This window comes from Cygnus atratus, chromosome 9, assembly GCF_013377495.2.
Source record: "Cygnus atratus isolate AKBS03 ecotype Queensland, Australia chromosome 9, CAtr_DNAZoo_HiC_assembly, whole genome shotgun sequence".
In the NCBI taxonomy this organism is placed as follows: Eukaryota; Metazoa; Chordata; class Aves; order Anseriformes; family Anatidae; genus Cygnus; species Cygnus atratus.
Window position 1 is genome coordinate 13,735,588 of NC_066370.1, and position 16,512 is coordinate 13,752,099.

A 16,512-nucleotide genomic window follows, 5' to 3' on the forward strand; every position below is an offset into this window, starting at 1 on the left:
CTCTATGTTGACTTGGCGGCCCAGAGTGGTTAGGTCCTTACAAACAAGTTTGTTGAAACAGGTGGACACTGTTGTATAAGGTGGTAGGAGCAGAGCCAAACCCCGACCAGCTCCCATGAGACATCTACTTAAGGACCGCGTGTGAGATCCGGGCGCTGCACGGCTGCGGCAGGGCGATGGCTGTGCCCCTCCTGCCCTCCCTGTTTCCCCCAGCACATCTCCGCAGGACAGAGGTGAGGGAGGGCCTGGCAGTGGCTGTAACAGGAGAGCACTGCAGCGCTGCTGGGAGGCTCTCAGCTTGCAGAGCCTGGGTCACGGCCGCTGTACGCTGAGCAGCAGCACCCGCGTCCTCCTGGGAAGGCCTGGCCAGGGCAGCAGCTCTGCTGCCAGACCTGCTGCGGGCAGGGCTTTGTACTCCGATGAGGGAGCTGAGCTTGTGCAGAGAGCCCATCGGTCAGCTGGAGAGCTGCACCAGCTCCAGGACGCTTCAGTCTTCTTGCGTCTTCTAGTCTGAAGCTATTCAAAGCACTGCTCAATTAACAGCAATTAAGACCATGGCATCTACTGAACAGCTTCGGGGCTCTGCGTTGTGGCAGCAGCTCTCCTTCCTGTGATTTGTTACGTGACACAAGTCGTCATTATTGTCACTCGTTTCCCCTCTCTGCAGAGCAACGTGGTGGAGGTGTGCCGGTGATCCAGATCTGGCTCGCTTTGCCTGGAAGAGGAGGGTTTGGAGCCATGGGGCTGCTGGTGTTCCCAGAGCAGCCGAGGGAATTGGGCCCCCGGGCTTTTCTGCGTGGCAGCTACCCCAGGCTCCTGTTCCTGCATCTCCTCTTGGTGTCCTGACCTTCCATCCATCCCCTTTTCTGTAGTTTTAAATCCGGGCAAAGCTTAGACTGGGGCAAAGCAGTCCTAGCTAAGGGCAGGCTCGGGGCTGTGCAGCTCCAGGTGCCCGCAGGCACTGAGCAGCGACTGCAGGGCAGGAGGGGCTGGGGCAGCAGCACCCACTGCAGGGCTGGGCCGGTAGCTCAGGAGGGTGTTTGCCCCTGGGTGCAGCACGTCGCTGGGCTGACGGAGCTGAGGAGCATCCTCGGAGCTCCAGCTGGATTGGCCAGAGCACCTCCTCCTGCGCACCCCTGCTGCCAGGCACGTGTCCTCAGCTTCTGGGGGTACGCTGCCTGTTATCGCAGAGCACTTGGCTCTTAGGGGGTGCGTTGCATCGGGCTCGCTCCAGAAGCTGCCTCCTGCCAGAGGTGCTCCCAGCGCTGCTCAGAGTAGCCGAGCCACCCGCCGTGCCCCTGGGCACGCACCCCGAGGGCCTGTCCTGCCTGCAAAGCTCTGCTGGATGCTGGAGGAGGACTTGGGATACCAGGACTTGGGGGAGTGACCTTCTGCATCCCTTTGCTGGAGCAAGGCTCAGAAAGGGGGGAGTGCCTGCACGAGAGGCTCTGTGCCAGCATCTCTCCCGAGTCCTGCTTTGGCACAAGGCTGATTCCCTCTCTTCTGGCAGCCAGGATTCACTGTGAGATGTCCTGGGCACTGCTGCTGGCTTTCACTTCTGCATAGCAGAGAGCAGGAGCTCCCAGCAGGACCGGGCGTTCCTTAAGCCCATCGTCCACCTCTGGAGTCATCCACCTCTGGAGGGAGGATTTGAGCTGGAAGGTTCGAGTCAGCGTGGCAAAGTCAGGCTTCGAGCCCTGAGAGGTGCAGCATCGGCGCTGGCGCTGCGGTGAGGATGTGTCCCAGTCTGCAGGGCCGTAGCTTGGTGGGAGTCTGAGCAAGCCTTGAGCAGCGCCAAGCCCAGGCTGCAGCCCCGCTGGGGTTGCTGTTACGAGGCTGCAGTAAAAAATTACAAGCTTTAAGTGGGGCCAGCCTGTGTCATAAAACTGTCACTACTAATGGAGATCTTCTCTGCTTTGAGTGGCTTAACTCCTCTTTATGTGCAGTGGCTGAAAGAGCCAGAGTTGGATGGAGCAGAGGGTAAAATATATCATAGCAAAGTTAGAAAATGCACTTTCCAAGCAAAATGCTGTCAGGGTTTCTGCACGCTTCCAGCTGGGCCCCTCCAAGCAGTTTGTGCCAGAAAGAGAAGAAGAGCACGTGATCCGTCCACCCCCACGCAGCAGTCAGGGCAAAGTGCTCGGTAAGAGGACAAAACACGAGGATAAATCAGAAATGTTAGCGCCTGGCCCCTTGCCAGCCGCAGACAGCGATGGCAGAGGAATCGTCTCGGCCATCAGTCTGGCCGTGCCAGCTGCAGCTGGCAAAGCAGCGCTCAGCGCCGGTACCCGTGCTCGGCTTCGTCCCACTGTTGTTGTTAATGCTTGCTTCAAAAAAAGAAAAAAAAGAGGGAGTACTTTGTGCTCTCTGGGTCTGACTTGGTGGTGTTTCCCCGGGGGGGGTTCTGCCAGCACAGCGCGGGGACCGGCGCAGGGTGCTGGTGCCAGGGCGGGCAGGGCTGGGAAAACGGAGGAGAAGGGGAGTTGGAGCTTCCCCCCTGAGCTTCGCTTTCATCCTCGGTTGTGATTAATTGCAGTTAGTGCTCATCTGTAATTGCAGAGAACAATCAGATGACGTGCCTTGCGGTTGATTTAATTGAAACCTGATGAGCCAGCTGAAGGCTGCTGCGCTGGGCGGAGCTGTGCTGGAGCGGTCCCTGCTGCTGCCCAGAGCAGGACAGGGACCCCGGCCCTCTCCCCGGCTCTGCAGCACCTCTAACGCTTTGGGCTCCCCTCCCTGGTGCCGCCTGAGCTTTTTCTGGGGGCTGTGCCTCCTCGCGTTGCACTGGGAGATGAATTTCTCCTTTGGGATGTCTGTCTGCTGAGCGGCACAACTGCTCCGCGGTGTGAGATGGAACAAGCTGCAAGACGTGGCTTTGTGGCCAGGTCTGGGTGTCCTCGAGGGCAGCAGTGCGAGAGATCTGGGGTTTTGCACTGCTCGGGGGGTTCAGGCTTAGCTTCGGAATAGCTTTAATGGGGATTAGATTTGGGTGTTTGGGATACACGTCTCGTCCCCGTTTCAGAAATTCTCCGCCCTGCCTATTCGTCTGCCTGAATTGTGCTAGCATTTCTGAGGCAGTTAGGAAGGCTGAGGGAAATTGCTTTCAGGTCAAGACCTGCTTTAGCCTGTAGTGAATTACTCCGCCTGGCTTTTAAATCTTTGCAAACAGAGGATTAGGGTGCTGGTAAATACCAGGTGGGCCTGGGGACTGCCGTTCTGCAGGTTGAAGGGAGTGCAGCCTTCCCCTTCAGCAGGCAGAGAATGATGAACGTTAAGAAAATAAATTGAGATACAGCTTGGATTGTAGCTCAGGTGCTGTGTCTGTGTGATTTATCTTTCTGCTCGGGTACTTCACTGACTAAGCAGTATATTTCTTGCTTGACCTCACGGGGCTTTTTCCTTCTTAACTGGGGACAGCGTGTTAGATATGGCCAAGTGCTGAGAGCCCGGGATTAAGGCAGGATTTGCAAAAAAGTTCGGAGCCGCTGCACAGCCCAGTGGTTGGATGAAACAAACGTGAAGTGATGGATGCATCTGGAGTGGAACAGTTAGGTTCCTGTGCTGGCGGGTAGCTGCGTGGGGCTGGCTGTTGTCAGCGGCTCTGGGCCTCCAGTCCCAACAGTTGCTCTGGAGGCTGAAAACCGAGCGATTTCCTCCTGCCTCCAGCAGCACGGCGACACCGGGCTGCCTGTCCCCACACCAGGAGGCTCTCCGAGAGCACCAGCCTCCTGGGTCCTGGGCACTCACCGATGTTGCAGCCCTGGTGGGGAGAGGGGTGGCAAGCACGGTGACGTCCTCCTGTCTGGAAATAACTGGCAGGAGGAAGGATGAGGGCCTCGTTTGCTAATTGCCATGAAATAGTGGTAATAAAAGACCCATCTGGCCTGCAGAAAGCTGTGGTGGCACCTGCACGAGGTAAGCGGGGACTGACACAGGTTGACACCGTCTTTTTAATCCAGTTAGTGCTGAGCAGCCCGGCCAACGTGCTCTTGGCTTTCGTAGCACATAAATAGCTGCGACCTTACCTGACGCGGTGGCCGTGGGACACTGCTCGACGTGCTGTGCACACCTCGCTGCGTGCCGGCACGGCTCCCAGGCAGGGCTGAGCTTTGCTGGCCAGAAGATGACCACGGCTTTGCCCAGGGCTGGAGGAGCCCGTCACGGGCTCCCATTTCTCACAGCACACAGGCGAGGCTGGGAGGTGGGGAAGCCCATGTCAGGCCCCTGGCAGCTCGTGGGCCTGTGCAGGTGCCCCTGAGGTGCAGTGCGCCTTCCTGAGTTACTGACAGTGTCTGCAGTGGGAATTGCTCTCATACTTCGAGGCAGGGCTGGCTGCGTGGGCTGGAGGTGGGGAACACTTGGTGAGATTGTAGTGCTTCTCGAAGTACATAGTGTAAGGTGAGTGCGGGCTGGTGTGTGGCTGCCTCTGCAGAGACACCTCCAGAAAGGGAGAAAATACTCGTTGGAGAGGCTGCGTTGAAGCTGCTACTTGCTTTTTTCAATCCTGTGCAAAACCATTTTTTCTGGAAGAAAGGAGGGGGTTGATAGAAACAGAACGTTACCGGAAATGGTTTCATAACTCAGTCATACCTAAAATACAAACTGGTAAGTGCTGTTGTGATGGGTGAAGGTTGGTAGCTTTGGATAGAGGCGGCAGCCAGGCTGCTTTTGCCCTGAATCAGCTGAGTCTTGCCCACTGGGCTGACCCCACCAGATCCGCGGTGGGTGTAATTCCTCGCCTCGCCATTGGTAATGGCTGGTCAAGATTTTGTCTTGCCTTACTCATTTTTCCTCCTTGTGCTTTCAGAAATAACGCAGATCATCCAGGTAGACTTGGACCTGAAGTACAAGACCAACATCCGAGACCTGTTTGAGGAGTTCGACAACTTCAAGGAAGGAGCTGTCATCGGGATTGCGAGGGAAATGCAGCCGGTGTACAGGTACAGCAGCGTGCCCAGGGCACGAGCGTGGGGAGAAGGGGATGGGCAGCGGGTGGCTTTCTTATTTTCTGTTCAGCTCAGATCAGCCTTTGGAACAAAGTCTGGGGAGAAGCAGTCTTCCTGCTGTAATCCCTGCAGGGGAATTTAATCTGAAACTTGCAGGCCAGTCTGAACAAAGTGTACAGTACCACTGTGGTTTCCTTGTTCTCACACAGTCACAAGGCTGTCAGAGCCAAGTTCCTGATAACGAGTGCCTAATCCATAAATAGATGCACAAAATACCTGTTAGAGGTGTGTTTCCCTAGCCGTTCCTGTTCAGGTGCTCTGATTGAAGTTTGGCGTGTCAGCTTGCATGTTGGGGTTCGGAGGTTTTGGCTGTGAATAATGCTGCTCTGCCTATGCAGAGGTGACACCTCCTGTTCCAGGTGGACCCGGGACAAGTGCGTTTTCAGCCACACTTGTGCATCGTGTTAGCCTGATGAAGGTGACCGTGCGGTCTGGCGGCTGGCACTGCCTGAGGCCTGGCTCTGAGCAGTGTGGTTGCCTTGCATCCTGCTATCCAGCTTCCCTCTTTGCTCTCCACCCATGTTTTCCACAAAATATCTGAGCTAGCATTCAGGGAATCCCACTGGCATGTGGTATAAGCGGAGCAGTCTGCCTGCTCTACCATTGCTTGCAGTGAGTTTGAGCTACGTGTGAGGAAACCTTTGGGAAATGCCAAAGATGACCAGCACATTGGAGAGACGGATGTCCCGTCACATAGATCACAGATGGTGCAGCTGTGGGTCCTTCAGTATCTGCCCCCCTGCTTGTCCTGGCAGTTAAGGAACAAGTAGGTGCTGTTTCCAGCTGCAGTGCACCTTGTATTGAAGAGGTGTTCACCCAGAGAAGCCTGAGGGGGGACCTCTCTTGATGACCTGGGCTTGCAAGCGTGCAGATAGAGTCACAGAATGACTCGGGTTGGAAGGGGCCTTAAACATCATTTAGTTCCACCCCCCTGCCATGGGCAGGGACGCCTGCAGTCCTATGGTGTGCTGTGCAGATGTTTTGGTCTCTCCCAGAGCTGATGGAGGCTTTGGGAGTTCGTCACTCCCAGAAAAGACCTCCAGGTCCTGAAAGCAGCAGCCAGACCTGGCTCAGCTGTTTGCACCGTTCCCGGTATGGGAGCTGGGCGCTGCTGTCCCGTCGGTCGTGTGCAGCTCCGGAGCTGGCCACCACCTCTGAACGTGCTGGCGGTGGATTCGTTCCAGCTGTGCTTGAGGATTTACTTCGTGCTCTCTGTGCCGGGTGTGAAACGTGCGCTAGGCAAAATCCCGGCTGAGCAATCTGGAGGGGGTTCTGTTCACACACAGACGTTGGGCAGGATCGGCGGGAGGTGAAGGGCTCTGCTCTGACTGATGCCCGCGCAGACCTGCGGGCTCCTGGCCGCTCACGCTGTGCTGTGCTGCAGGACCAGCCCCAGTGCTGCACCGAGGGGCTGCCGGGCGGTGGAGCCGGGCGGTGTGTGTCCCGTGGGCCGCTCACAGCTCTGCCAGGGCTCGCAGAGTGAGGGGCGAAGGTGCTGTGGCACGTGGGGTGTGAGGTGCAGGGGGTGGTGGGCAATGGGGTGAGCACTAATTACATGTCACTGTGCCGTTCTGCTGGGGTCCGTAACTCGGCTCTGCCGTCAGCCGGAGCACACGTGTCTTCAGCAAAAGTCAGCCCCAGCTTTCTGCCCTAAAAGCTGCTGGTAACACGCAGCCCCAGCGTGGGGCCTCTCCTTAACCCCGTCTGCTGCCGCTCGCTTTGTTCCCCGAGCCGCCACATGCAACGCAGTTGGACTGAGTTAGAGGAGGGGTGAATTGGAGCTGTTTTCGAGCATCGCAGGAGGTTCTAGCCCTCGGGGATAGTACGGCTGGAAATAGGTTCGTGTTTGAGCAGGTGCTGTGCTGAGTGGGATCAGATATCAGCTCGGGGTGGTACTTAAATACATTGATTGAATTTAACATGTATCCTGCCGAGGATGAACCTCTGTTTTTGTTTTAATCCAGGGTGAATCAGATAGTGAACTCAGGATGCCTTAATGACTTTTCAGCTGAGCCGAGTTTGAGAGTCTGAGATAGCCTGGCCAGATTTGCTAATCCTAATGGGAATGTTCTCAGAGAAAGATAAAAAAGCTTAAGAGCTCTCTCTGCCTTATCTTTCCCTACTGGAAGCCTTAATAAGGAGATCAATAACTGAACCTGCTAAGACATGTCCAGCAACGCTCTTAGGCAAAGGCTGAGCTTGGAGCGAGTGTGACTTAGCAGAGGGCAGGGTGCGCTGTGCGCGCCTGCTGCAGGACGGCCTCCTGCAGGAATCCGGAGGGTGTGACGAGGCTGGACACTGAGAGCAGTGCACCACGAGGGGACTGCTGGCCAAGCAGCCATACAGGCGCTTCTCCAGGAGCCGGAGAGCTGCCTGCAAGCTGCTGGAGGCCAGGAACGGAGAGCATCACTGCGCTGACCTGCGGAGCAGGGGGTGAAGCTGGTGTCCTGTGCAGAAGCTCAGGCATCCCTCGTGTCGGGGGAGCAGGGCTGTGACGGGCACGTGAGGGAGACCAGATGTTCACTGTGCACAGGGATTGCTGACACAGCAGCGGGATTGCTGCTGGCTAATTATAACTCCTCGTTAGCGGAGGCGGGCACATGGAGGTGGCCGGGGCCAGTGCTCCCATGGCAGCTGCCTTCTCCGCTGGCCCCAGCGTGGCCGTGATCCCTTCTGGCCGTGTTTCACAGCCGCACCTCGTCCCCACCGTTTGCCTCACGTTTCGGCCGGGCTGTGCCGTGCTCTCCCTGGCCAGCAGTGCCCGTGGCACCCAGTGGTGCTGCTCCTCGCTCGAGACCCAGGCAGCCCACGAACGTGGTCAGCACAGCCCTGTCCCCAGGAGGGACCCAGTCCCTCCTGTCACAGCGGTGACATGCGACCGACACCCAGCAAGGTCACGCCGCGGGCAGGAGCAGAGGTAGTGAATCATGCTGAGCAGAGAAAAGGGATTTGGACATTTCCCATTTTCTTTATATTAAACATATGAGAAAACAGATTGTCAGTGGAAAGGGATAGAGCTTGCCAAGTTACATCATTTTCTGCACCCTCCACCAAGGTTTCAGCGACATTTCGATGATATAAGGTTGTTCCCAAACACGAGTTTGTTTTTTTTCTAAGTGATTTATGGATGGAGCTGAAGTTTGCACGGCTTCTCCCAGGACTGTGGCTTTAGAGCAAATTGTACAGCACTGTTATTAGGATACAAGTTTTGTCCTGGTGTCTCCAGTCTGAGAGCCTTGCTCGGTTCTGGTGTCCCATGTGGTTATTAATCACCACTGATCGTTTCCTAGAAGCCAAATGAGAGCATACTCACGAGAGTGTTTCTGGTTGCTCGTGCTGCAGAAATCACCACTGTGCCTGGCTGGGAAAAGCCATCTCTGGGGTCCTCCTGGCTCGCGGGCTTGGCAGAGAGCGGGGACCGAGGGAAGCTGAGGTGTCTTCTCTGAAAGGCAACACCACACCCAGAGCACAGAGGGCTCCTGTATCCGCTTTGGGTGTCCTGGCAGGATTTTGGTGCCCAGAATGGTAAATCCAGCCCCAGCTAATTACATCCAATTGTTAGGGCTTAAATAGAAGAGAGAGAGAAGAGCTACAGCTGAGCACCATGCTGGGGCTGTGCTGGATTGTGAGCTTAAGCCTGCCTTGCCCAACAGGCCAGGTCCCTTCTGCTAGCTGCACAGCCTGTGGCAGTTAAGTGAGCGGGGCGAAGGAAGCATTTCTCTGCCTGCAGTTAGCCCGAGGTGCTACTCCTCCACGTTTCTGCCCGGGCACGGATCAGCTTTGCAATATTTCTGTGCATAGCTAGAGCCGGGATGGTGGCTGGCTCCCTGGAGGCGGTCTGTAGAAGGGGGCATGCCAAGGGGTACCAAGTGAAGCTGCGGGGTGCTCGGCTGAAGGAGGAGATCTCCAGCACGGCAGGGGCAAGGCGGGGCTGAACAACGTTGTACAACGATTATTTGACCTGAGGCAGACGCCTGCCCCGTGGCCTCCTGCTGCAGGCGGGGGGCTCGAGGCAGCCCAGCAGTAACAGTCCTGTGCTGCGCTTGGGGCTGAGCCTGCTGTCGGCGCAGCTTTGATGTGCTGGGTCACTTCTGGCTGTGTTGTGCTGTCCTTGTTGTGCTGTTTTGCTCTCCACGTGAAAACAAGTTCCTGCCATCTCTTGTCACCGGGTCGCCCCGCATGGGGTGAGCTGTGCAAACGCGCCGCCTCTCCCCCGCAGGGCTCCCTGCGCCAAGAGGCTCGCGCCTCCTTCCTAAAAGGACTTCCAGGCAAAAAAACACGAGCTGGCAAAGCATGAGTGTCTTTGTAAAAAAGTCCTTGCTATTTTTATATTTTTAGCAAGTTAAATATGTGTTCTAGGCGTGAAGCGGAGGTGCCAGCTTGAGCCGTGCGATTTGCCACGCACGCAGGTTGGGAGCATCCGCTGGAAAGGCGGCTGGGGGGTGGGGGAGTGCTGCTGGGCAATGGGGGCCGTTGGGGGGTCTCCCGATTACCCCTTGCTTTTCTCTCCCCACTTGGTGCAGCTTTCCGTGACGCCAGCTCTGCCCCAGGGTATTTATCGCGGTGTTGCTCCTCCACCACGCTCGAAATGCCTCCAGCGAGGCGGTGGGGTTGGAGGTGCCGGTGCCCTGCAGCTGCTCCCCAGCACGGGAGGTGTGCTCCACGCAGCACTCGGGGCCGGGTTGTCCCCTGTGGGGCTGGCTCTGCAGGAGCAGCGTGAACCACGGCTGCGCTTTGAACACTGAGGGCTTGGAAGCAGGCTAGGCAGCATGGGGCACAACGTCGGGAAGGTGAGAGCAGGGCAGCAAGGAGCTCGGAGCTGTGCTGAGCCACTTCTTGCTCTCAGAGCTGCGGGCTGGCAGGCACACGGGAGCTGTTCACTGACAGCGAAAGCTCCATATGCCTTCTTCCCCTGGCTACACGGTGGTGGGAAGACAGATGGAGATCCATCAGGTCGCCGTGTTAGATGCTCAGTCTTAATGCTCACTACCTATTTGGCCTGTCAGAGAATGCAAATGTGTGCACGCAGGCATTTTTTTAAGTGATACACCATTTCTGGGAGGCAGAGCTGTTCCCTCCGGCTGCCTGCCCGCTGCCGGGCTGCAGGCTGTGCTTTCCAGGCACGGGCTGGGACTGCACGACGCTCGGCTGCCGCGGCGGCGCTCCGAGCAGCGCTGCATGCAGGCGCTTACGGGAAACGGGGTAGCAAGAGAACAGGAGATAGGAAATGTCCCAGAGCCTGTCGGCATATCCTGAAGGTAGGGGGAAACCTCCAGACAGCAAAACAGGATGGCACTGGAGTGTTTCCATGCGTTTGACTCATGCTGAAACAATGCCCGGGCGCTGTTTGTCTTGGACAAATGTGTTGCTGTGAGCAAAAAGATCCCCTGTCCCTCCGCAACGCAAACGCTGGGCTTTAGTTGCTGCAGAGGCAGGACTTCATCCTGCAAGGGGCTGGGTACCCGCAGTTACCCCCTGCTCCCAAGGGAGCTGAGGACACTCGGTGCTGTGCTCTAGGCTCTTGCACACCTGCGGGCTTTCGGATGGCTCCTGCTCCTGCTCAGGATGCGGCCGGAGCCTCTGCACAGCACCGACGTCTGTCTGCTCGTGTGCCTGCCTGCGTGGGAGCCCGGCCGTGGCTGAGAGCAGGACCTCATGCTTCAATGTCAATGGTTTTATGGAAATATTAGAATCTGCATCTGAAGTTTGTCTGGTTCAAAAGGCTTCCCATGCAAGCAAGTGCTTCTGCGGAGTCATAATCTTAATTAAAAACCCTGCTGTCCCCTGCAGTGTTTCAGCTACTGAAGCGTGCTGGCAGCGTCCTGCTCACCAGACTGCAAAGGGCAGGTGGTGATGTACTGTATAAATGTTTATGTTGCACTGGGGTTCCCGTGCCAGATCCCGAACAGACCCTCCCGTGCTCGGTTGTCAGCAGCCCCGCTAAGGAACGTGCAGGCACACGCTGCAGATGCAGCCTGCCGCAGGCTCTCAGGTGGGCAGGCAAAGTGTCCCCAGGGCGTGCAGCAGATCTGTGCCTGGCCTGGGGAGCAGCCCGGCAGGACACACGGGACCCTGGGGGCTCTCCATGGATGGCTTGGCACGACTGTGACCCCTCTGGAAGAGGGGATGGGGCACGATCAGGCGTGAGCTGCAGGGACTGGGCTTGGGGCGCGCCCACGTGCACGCAGGCACGGCACGGGTCTCTGCCGGCACATGGCCAGGGCGTCTGGGGGAGGAGGATGCCACAGCCCGGACCTGCCAGCTCTGCATGTCCCCGGGCACGGCAGCTGGGCGCTGGCAGGTGCCCAAGGGAGAAACCTGCAGCGTCCAAGCAGCCCCTCGGCTGAGAGGAGCAGGGAGACGCCGCGGCACTCCCAGAAATGTTCTGAACGCTCTCAGAAGTGTTCAGGTTACAGAAGGCTTAAACCTGAGGTTCCTGGTGAGAGATCACCCCGACGGCGTGTGAGCTGCAGCAGGTTGGTGGCACTGGTGACACAGCTGCCCTCAGCAGCCTCAGACTGGGGATGGCGCCCCAGGGCTGGACGGGGTGCAGCACCGCTGCTCGAGGGGGACCTGGAAGCCTCCCCGGCAGCCCTCTGCTTGCCTGGGAGTGCCGGCTGCTGGCTGCGGTGGTTGCAAAGCACGGCGCAGAGATGCTCTGAGATCTGGCCGCAGGTGTGGTGTGCCCATGGCAGGGATTGTCCCCACCTAACCCTGCTCTTCTGGACCTCCCAAAACCTCCGCAGGTGCGTGTGGAGCAGCCTGCTGGCACAGGGCAACTGGTGGCTCTTCTCCACATCCAGGCAGCGCAGCCAGGGAGCGCTGGGGTTGACCGCTGGTGCTGGATGTCCCTGGGGGCCTGGAGCTGCCAATGTCACAGCAGACACACACGAGACCCCCCCTTGGCATTGCGGGGTGAGATCCTCACTGCTGGCCCTGATGAATTATTATTTTATTAGCCAAGAAGCTAATAAAAGCCTAAGGCATCTTGGAAATCCAGTGCTGGAAATTATAAAAGTTTGTCATGCAGGAAGGGCTATCTACATCAAAGGGACTGCAAAGGATCTACACTTGAATCCTTTTATGGCTGCCAGGCCGTTTGTCTTTGCTCCTGCCTAAAACCTAGGAAGAGCTCAAACAGGACACATTTTCATGGAAGGGAAGAGGACGAGAAGCTTTGTTTCTGGCTGTGGCCAAGCAGGAGCCCTGTAGGTGTGGTGTGAGCGTGGTCACACAGGCTTTGTTTGTGCTCTTCTGCCTGTGCTTGCTCCTGCCAGGGCCAGACCCCACTCTGCTTCCTCCCTGGCCCCTTCTGCCGCTGGAGGGGTGAGGAAACCCTGGCACTTCTACCAGCAAACCGGCTGGGCCTACACGGCTGGGGACAACCAGAAACCTCCTGGCATCGTGGGCCCCTCCTACAGGCAGGGTGCTCCGATTTGGAGGCTTTGCACCTTTCCAAGTGCTTTTGCTCGGGGGGAGCAGGGAGCTCTGTCCTTCTCAGTGCCCTCTTGGAGAAGGCAGGAGATCTTTGCCTTTCCTTTGTGCCCCTAGGCGTGGTGATGCCACTGCTGCCAGGGGCACTGATGGTTCGTGGCAGCCTGCGCACAGCCCCGGGAGCCAGAGCCAAGCCGAACCCTTTGCACTTCAGATTTGAAACCATGTTGAGGCTTTGAATTGATTTGTAGCAGGTGCTGCTGCTTGATGCGAGGGTGAAACGATTCTAGGAATTCTTTGGCAATTGCTACCAAGAAAAAGCCAAAATTACAGAACAAGCAGAACCTGAAAGGAATTGGCAGCAGAATTGATTTCGGGAATTTAGCGTTACTTTCTGATATCTGAAATCCCAGAAGGTAAAGGTTTTCGTTGCTTACATCTGTGCACATCACTAATGTATTAGCCCCATTGCACTCACTCCCATTACCAACCAAAGCTGAAGTATCATTTAAAATAATGAATAAACCTGACAGGATCTAACAACCACAAATGTGCATCGAGTAGGATTAAAGCTATTAATAATACTGGTCGTATTCCAGTGCCTTCTGAGATAGGGGCATGACAAACGAGTGTTTTTTTTTGAACAACCGCAACACTTGGGTGTGTCAGGGTAAGGCACCCAAGTGCCCGTCCCCGGGAGCACGTGCCTGAGCGCCGCAGGGAGGACGAGGCAGGGGCTTGCGGTCGCTGCCTGGGCTTCCTTGTGGCCAGGGGTGGGAGCAGCTCCCTCCTGCTGGGCTCGGGGTGTCCCGCTGCAGGGGCTTCCTGCAGGACCTCCAGGAAAGGCTCTGTCTAGCAGTGAGATCACCATGCAGTCGGTACGTCATAAATTCAGCGTGGCCTCGGTCAGAGAGAGCCTGCAACGGAGCCGCAGGGTGCTGTGCTGTGCTGTCTGCAGCAGGGTCCCCGTGTCCCTAAGCCCTGTCTGCGGTACATCCCTGCGGCTTTCCCCCAGGTTCCCTGCAGCTCCACAGTCCTTCAGCCTCTCGGCCCTTTTCCTGGGTGAGGCCACTGTCCCCGTCCAGCAGAGACTACAGTTGCAGGGCAGAGCCTGGGACCCAGCAGCAGGGTGAGTGTACACGAAATGGGAAGGGGATGGTTGTGATCGCTGCCTCTCTGGGGTCGTGGATCCCACCCCAGCCTGGTGGTGCTGGTGCAGGACAGTGGTGCTGGCAGCAAAAAAAAAAAAAGCTGGCGTGAGCCCTCCAGCCGCATCCTGCCAGGCTGCAGCTCCCATCCCCAGGGAGCAGCCCCGCAGGAGCACGGCGAGGCGGCAGGAGCGGCGTGGGGAGCGCGGGGCCCTGCGCAGGTGAGGGCTGGGAGAGGAGCAAGGGCAGCGTGCTCCTGGCCAGCAGCACCCCGAGCAGGCCAGTGTGCGCTTTGCACGTTTGGTAGAGGAGAACCGTGCTCTCATTAACCACCAAATGATGAGCTGCGTTCTCTGGTAGTTTACTTATTAGCCATTGCAGTGAGCCCGTTTTTGGACTGTTACGTCCACGCAGAAATACAATCATCCAGAATGGATTTCCTGCCCCAAAACAGGCCTTTTACGAGTTTGGCATGCAGACTGCCTTCCGGTAGAGACCGTCTCTGTACAGACATAATTTTGTGCATTACATGGGAGATTTATTAGGGAATTACTGAAACCTCACTGAGGAACTCGATGCATCAATTCACCAGGATTTCCAGGTGAGGTATGGTGGCAGTGGAGTGTGTGGGCTGGATGGAGGGGCTGGAGGCACCTGCTTTGCCCCGGGGTGATGTTTTTACCTCCAGAGCAGGCAGTACCCCAGCACTGCGGCTCTTGCACACCCCTGGGCGAGCCGTGCTCCCCAGCAGGGCGAAGCTGGGATTTCCTGGGTTACACAAGCTGCTCAGCTTGAGCTAAGGCGCTCCGGCCCAGGCTGGTACTGAACCTGCCCCCTCAGCTCCTTAAAGGGTTTAACATTTGCACGTGGGAAATAAGCAATTAGCGACAGGGACCACTTTGTTACAAAGCCTCCTTGGGCAGCAGGACTTTTCCTGCTGGCCGACGTCTGGCAGCACCCTGGTGGGGAAGGGGAGCGTCCCTTGATGCAGCCGGGGCTGTGCTGGTGCTGTGCGGGTGCTCCCCTCCGGGCACCTGGCTCTGCCGGCTGCCTACCGCACGCCGGGTTTAGCAAAGAGGAGGAGGAGGCTGCGGGGAGGTTTCCTGGCCACACTCTTACCTCTTGCTGAGGATCAGGTGGGAAAGCCGCCTGCGGGTTGGCAGCGAGGGACGGCGGCAGCACCAGCCAAATGGTGCTGAGGACACCAGAAGACAATTCTGTGCAGAGGTGTGACGGGTTAAACACACACCTGTCTGCTCAGGAGCAGCTAGGCTCAAAGGGCGGGCTCTGCTCAAACAGCACCGCCGTTTGCACGGGGCATTGCCTCATGGGCATTGCCATCTCCCCTGGGTACCGGCACGCCAGCCCGCCCCAGGGTGTCGCCGGCTGGGTGCACTGACCCTGCCGTGTCTGCCAGCAGCGGTTCCCCGCTCTTTTAGCCGCGGTTTCCAGCAGTTTTGCCGTGGCCCAGCTTTGGAGCTGCTCCGTCAGGGCTCATGACCGCTGGCGGGGAGGCAGGGAGGCAGGCTGCGCGGGAGGAGGTCAGGCCGGAGGAGCGCGCGCTTGGCCAGCAGGGGAAGTCCTGGTGGAAGTGTTTTTTTATCTGGGCTGCCTGGGCCCTGCGTTTGAATGCTTGGAAGTGCTGTTCTCCAGATGTTTCCTAGCACACGCAGGCTCTGTTTATAAACAGCGCCTCAAAGCAGAGCCCCTCGGCGCGGCGCAGCTGCTAGCCCAGGGGCAGCAGGGCCGCAGGCGGGCGCTGGCAGCCACGGCCCCAAACTGTTACAGTGTCAGGGGCCCGGGGTCACCGTTGGGAAGGAATTTTCCCCTCCCTTGTAGAGGGGCCATGGTCAGACCGGTGGTTAACAAAAGCCTGAAATGCCTTCTCTTCCTTTTTCCTCCCCTCCTCCCAGCAAGCAGTTTCCTGCTGCTTTTCATCCCGGTGGCAGCCGGGGGCTCGGGGCTGCCTTCCTGTCCTTGCTGGAGGTCTCTCGCTGCCGGGGGTGTGGGCACTGAGCCCTCCCCAGCGCCAAGGCCAGCGGTGTTGCAGAGAGGAGGGCACGTGGAGCCTCGGTGTTGGCTGTGCTGGCAGCTTTCTGCTTGCTGGTGGCTTCAGCCCTGCCTTGGCTGAAGTGGGGTCTGCCCCCAGAGCAGCTTGCGGGGCCCAGCGTCCTGCGTGAGCCTCCGTGGGGACAGCTCTGTGAGCCCATGTGTTGGGTTGGCCTTCCCTTCCCTCTTGCCTCTTCCCTCCCCTCCATCCTGCCGGGGCGGTGCCCAGCCTTGGCCTTTGCAGGTATCACCCTGCCACGTGGGCCGTGTGATTCACCGAGTTCTGCCTTTCCTGTGTTTTGGGGGAACTGTGTGTTTTACGCAGCTTGTCCCATTGTTGCGGAGCACCTGCTTATGCAATTTTTCCAGAACCGCCAAGATGAGCCCATGTGCGCTTTCCCCATCGACAAGCACCTGCAGCTTCGTTTACCACAGAGAACATCACGCAGGGTGCGGCCAAAAACTGGGCGCTGGGCAGCTCAGTTAGAGAGGAAAAACAGCAGGGGACAGGGTGTAGCTGCCAGCAGCACCCGCTGGGGATCACAGGAGGCACCCCTTTCCCAGCCGGGGGTCTTCTGGCAGCTCAGACACTGCCCAACGCCTCTGCCCTGACCAGGCTGCTCCCCCGCTGCGGGAGCTGGGGATGGACACAGCAGACCCAGGCTTTGGTTCCTTAGTGGAAGGTTGTTTTGAGATTTGGCAGCCCCTTCCCTGGGTCCTGGCAGCTTGTTCATCAAGCCTCTGGGATTTTGTCCCAGTGTTTTGCCAAAACTTGATCTGGGTGATTTCCAACGGGAGGGAGCAGAGCGGGGTGCGGGCTGGGATAGCTCCTTGGCTGGTCTCTGCGTTCCTCCTGGCCCTGTCTCCTCTGAAGA

At 57.9% G+C, this 16,512-nt stretch overlaps 2 protein-coding genes across 2 annotated transcripts in view; both read left to right on the forward strand.

The window, feature by feature from the left end:
- The window catches only part of LSG1 (large 60S subunit nuclear export GTPase 1), a 154,326-nt gene that overhangs the window by 78,234 nt on the left and 59,580 nt on the right, over positions 1 to 16,512 (forward strand). The gene's annotated exons all lie outside the window — the stretch shown is intronic.
- Positions 1 to 16,512, forward strand: part of XXYLT1 (xyloside xylosyltransferase 1) — a 42,253-nt gene that overhangs the window by 19,869 nt on the left and 5,872 nt on the right. Inside the window, exon 3 of the mRNA XM_035544797.2 lies at positions 4,808 to 4,940. Coding sequence (XP_035400690.1) covers positions 4,808 to 4,940 — 133 coding nt within the window. The remainder of the gene's footprint in view (positions 1 to 4,807; positions 4,941 to 16,512) is intronic.